Source organism: Montipora capricornis, chromosome 10 (genome assembly GCF_036669925.1).
Source record: "Montipora capricornis isolate CH-2021 chromosome 10, ASM3666992v2, whole genome shotgun sequence".
NCBI classification, from domain to species: domain Eukaryota; kingdom Metazoa; phylum Cnidaria; class Anthozoa; order Scleractinia; family Acroporidae; genus Montipora; species Montipora capricornis.
The window spans coordinates 35532262-35535994 of NC_090892.1; the positions used below are offsets into that span (position 1 = coordinate 35532262).

At 40.6% G+C, this 3733-nt stretch overlaps 1 protein-coding gene across 1 annotated transcript; it reads left to right on the forward strand.

Moving 5' to 3' along the window:
- Nucleotides 1-1381: 1381 nt before the first annotated feature.
- LOC138020734 (uncharacterized) lies at nucleotides 1382-1813 on the forward strand. The gene has a single exon (XM_068867668.1). The coding sequence runs from the start codon at nucleotides 1382-1384 to the stop codon at nucleotides 1811-1813; it is 432 nt and encodes a 143-aa protein (XP_068723769.1).
- The last annotated feature ends 1920 nt before the right edge of the window (nucleotides 1814-3733 follow it).

Consider the following 3733-nt stretch of genomic DNA (forward strand, 5'->3'; position numbering starts at 1 on the left):
GAAGATCACATAAAATTTGTTCCCCAAAGTAAAACGGACGTTTACAGAGAAGGAAATTTTGTGTACATTGCAAAAACCCTTTCCTATTATTGTAAAGTCTCTATTTTGCTTAGATACATGCGTGAAGCGAAGTTGACTCCAACGAGCGATCTTCCGTTGTTCAGTCCTTTAAGTAAGACCAAGTCGGGATATATGAAATGTTCAAGGAAGCTCTCGGCGTCCTGGGAGGCGATCCAAAGGTCTATAGTCTGCATAGTTTACGATCGGGTGGCCATGGGATTATTTCAGTCGTGATAAACGACGATTCCAAAGTTGTTTCCGAAAGATTATTGAAATTGCACGGCCGATGGAAAACTGATGTGGCAAAATATATGTATGTTAAATAGGCCGACTCAAACCGTTAAAGTGTGTCTCGTAGCCTATGTTGGTAATGGTAAGTTCCTCTTTTTGAAAGTGAGAACTACTTGTATACTATGTCCATTAAAAGTTGTGTTTTGGGTTCGCTTGCGATCCTCCCATACCTGTGGTTCAGTTTGTTTTATGGATCTATAAGATGAAAATGATTTACGTTCGTTTGAACGTAGTGAATTAGAACGTAATTAAGGTTTTGGGCAGATCGGGATGGCTGGCTAGCATTTCACCTCGATTTCATGCTTTAAATGATCGTAGGCATCCCGTCATGCGAAAAGCCCTGGTTCTTTGTGTTCGCATATTATTTTCTTCCATTCCTGTGTTAAGTTCTTTAATTTCGCCAGGGTGAATTGAGTTTGTGCCGATTCGTTGAAAGTGTCTCCAGCCAATGTGATTCACACTAGGCAACAGAACATCAGGAAGCTGTGTACTGGTGTGTTTTCTAGGAAACAGACGCCGCAATTTGCACCGCCAACAAGTACGAGTTTCGATGTGTCGACTTAGTTGCTTTTCACAGGAGCGCGTAAAGAACTGTGACACCCGACCGATATATTCCCTTCGGTCATCACAATTGATAAGATGAAATGCCAACCATTTCAATTTGCTCAGCTATGGATTTCTAAAATACGAGCTTCTTACCAAACACACAAATCAAAATACACCGTAAACATTGCATATAGCTAGATTGCCTTTGGTTGTTAAATGCGCTCACGTTCCTACGATTACAGTGTGACCATGTTATCGAGGCCGGAAGACCTGACATTGTTGTTGTTGGAAAGGAGAGTAACAAGGCAATTATTGTGGATATTGCTTCACCGTGGGATCACAGAGTGTATGAAATGAAGGGTTAAAATATTGACAACTGGAACGAGGCACGAAAGATGGCGGTCACACCGAAAGTGTGCTCGTAGTATCTTGTCAGTTCCGCAGCCTCAGTGGCGGTTAAAATACACAGTTAAGTCTATTTGAAATGCCTGACGAATCATCGAAGAAAAAGGGAACCGCGGAAAAGAGTAGGAAACGAACAAGAGAGGGAAGCTCGCAAACGGATGAAGAAGACGCGTCCGACCAACATCACAAGCATGGATGCAAGAAGTGCCTCGAGGCCACAAACTCGAGGCTCTCCGGTATTGAAGAGAAACTCAACACGCTATTAGCTATACTGCCCGAGCTGGAAAATTATAAACAGAGGACTACTCTTCTTGAAGAAGAAAATAAAGCCCTCCAAACGAGTTTGGAAAACTCGCAAGCAGAGATAGAAGACCTAAGAGCCCTCGTTGATGGAGTTAATCTTAAGCAAGAAGCAGCTAACACTTCTAGCGAACGCATCGAGCATGAAATCAAAGAGCTGCACCGCGGACATGTCAAACTCGAATGTCACAGTCGTAGAGGAAACTTGTAGTTCTTTGGAATAAAGGAACGTGAAAACGAAACAAACAATGACACTGAACTCGCCCTAAGAGAATTCATGCGTACGAAGCTAAAGATTCTTCCAGTCGACGAAAAAAACATTCATTTTGACAGAGTTCACAGAATTACGTCGCGCCATTCACAATCAAATGGGCGAAGTCTTAAACCAAGACCGATCATAGTTAGGCTGACGGATTTTCAAGATAAATTTTTTATTAAATCCTTCATCAAAAATCTCCCAAGAGGTACTGGATTTGGAATATCCGACGATTTTCCTAAAGAAGTTGACGAGGTAAGAAAGTTGTTATATCCGATACTAAAGGCGGCCAAATGCGAGAAGAAAAATGCATACTTCAATGTCGAAAAGTTGATCATCGACGGTGCTCTTTACCGTGGTGAAGAAACATCTCAATTTTCTTTCTATGGGCGTTTAATGGACAATTAAGTTAAAATGAAAGTTAAAATCCAGTTTAGTTTATTTATTTCTTTATTTTTTTCTACGGAACCACCTACTTGAGAGCTGCAGCTTTCCACTTTCTATATCCAGTCAAAATGCCGTACAAAGCTTTAGGTAAGTCTGTAATAGTTATGTGTTTCTGTATGTGTTTCTGCATGTGCTTTCGTTTTAGCTTTCTCTCCTGTTATGTTGATCAACTTTGTTTCGATGCTAACGAGGTAATAAGAATCAAGCCTGGCCACAAATATCAACCGCACTGTGAGCATAATTCTAAAAAAACTGTTTTCATTATTTCTTGGACACCCCGTCTATCCTGTTATTAGAAATCAAATGTATAAACTGCTATCACTTAATGTTAGAGGGCTAAACAGCTCGAGAAAGCGAAGACAAGTTTTTCGTTGGTTGCACCAACAGCAATCGGATATAATTTTCTTGCAAGAAACTTATTCCTCGCCGGAATCCATCAAAAGATGGGAAACAGAATGGGGAGGCAAAATCGTGTCCAGTCATGGCTCCTCTCATAGTAGAGGAGTCATGATTTTATTCAAACCACGTCTTGACGTTGACTTCCAAAAAATTAATGCGGATAATTCTGGCAGATGTATTTTAGCCGAGACTATTATTGATGGTACGAAAGTGGTTTTAGTAAACATTTACGCACCGAATGATACAACCCAACAAGTTGTTTTCCTCAGGGACGTTTCAAAAGAATTTCTAATGCCTTACGCCAATGACAACTTGGTGCTGGGAGGTGATTTTAACTGTACAATTAGCACTTCAGACAAAAAAGGCGGTAGACCGATAGACAGCAAAAAAGCCTCTCTCGACGAGCTTCAGTCGTTAATCAAAACACATAATTTACTTGATTCCTGGCGTTTCAAGAATCCAGATCAACCAGGCTTTACATGGGCTAACCCGTCAATGAAGATACAGTGTAGACTTGACTACTTCTTTATTTCAAAGCAGCAAAAAGATCACGTAAAGGATTGCAAAATACTTCCAACCATTTATTCAGATCACTCCGCCGTCGCTCTCTCCATGTCTTTCAACGAAAGTGAACTCCCTCGAGGGCCAGGGTTTTGGAAGTTTAACAACTCCTTGCTGTCAGATACTAATTACGTGGAACTGTTAACATTTAAAATTCCAATGTTTGCAAAAAAGCATGAACAAGTCAACGACAAAGGGTTGTACTGGGAAATGATTAAAATGGAAATTCGCGCTTTTACAATAGCTTTTTCAAAGAAGAAAGCTAAACGAAAACGTGACGAAGAATCAATTCTTTTGTCAGAAATGATGAGATTGCAAATCAAACTCCAGGCGTCATACAGCGATTCTCTTAAGACTGAGCTGGAGAGAATAAAATTCAAGCTTTCCAAAATTGTGGGTATTAAAACACGAGGAACAATCGTGCGTAGTAGAGCGCGTTGGTACGAGCATGGTGAGAGGAATAGTAAA

What these genes read in the sequence shown, in the direction of transcription:
- LOC138020734 (XM_068867668.1), top strand. Translation starts at nt 1,382, where the DNA reads ATGCCTGACGAATCATCGAAGAAAAAGGGAACCGCGGAAAAGAGTAGG.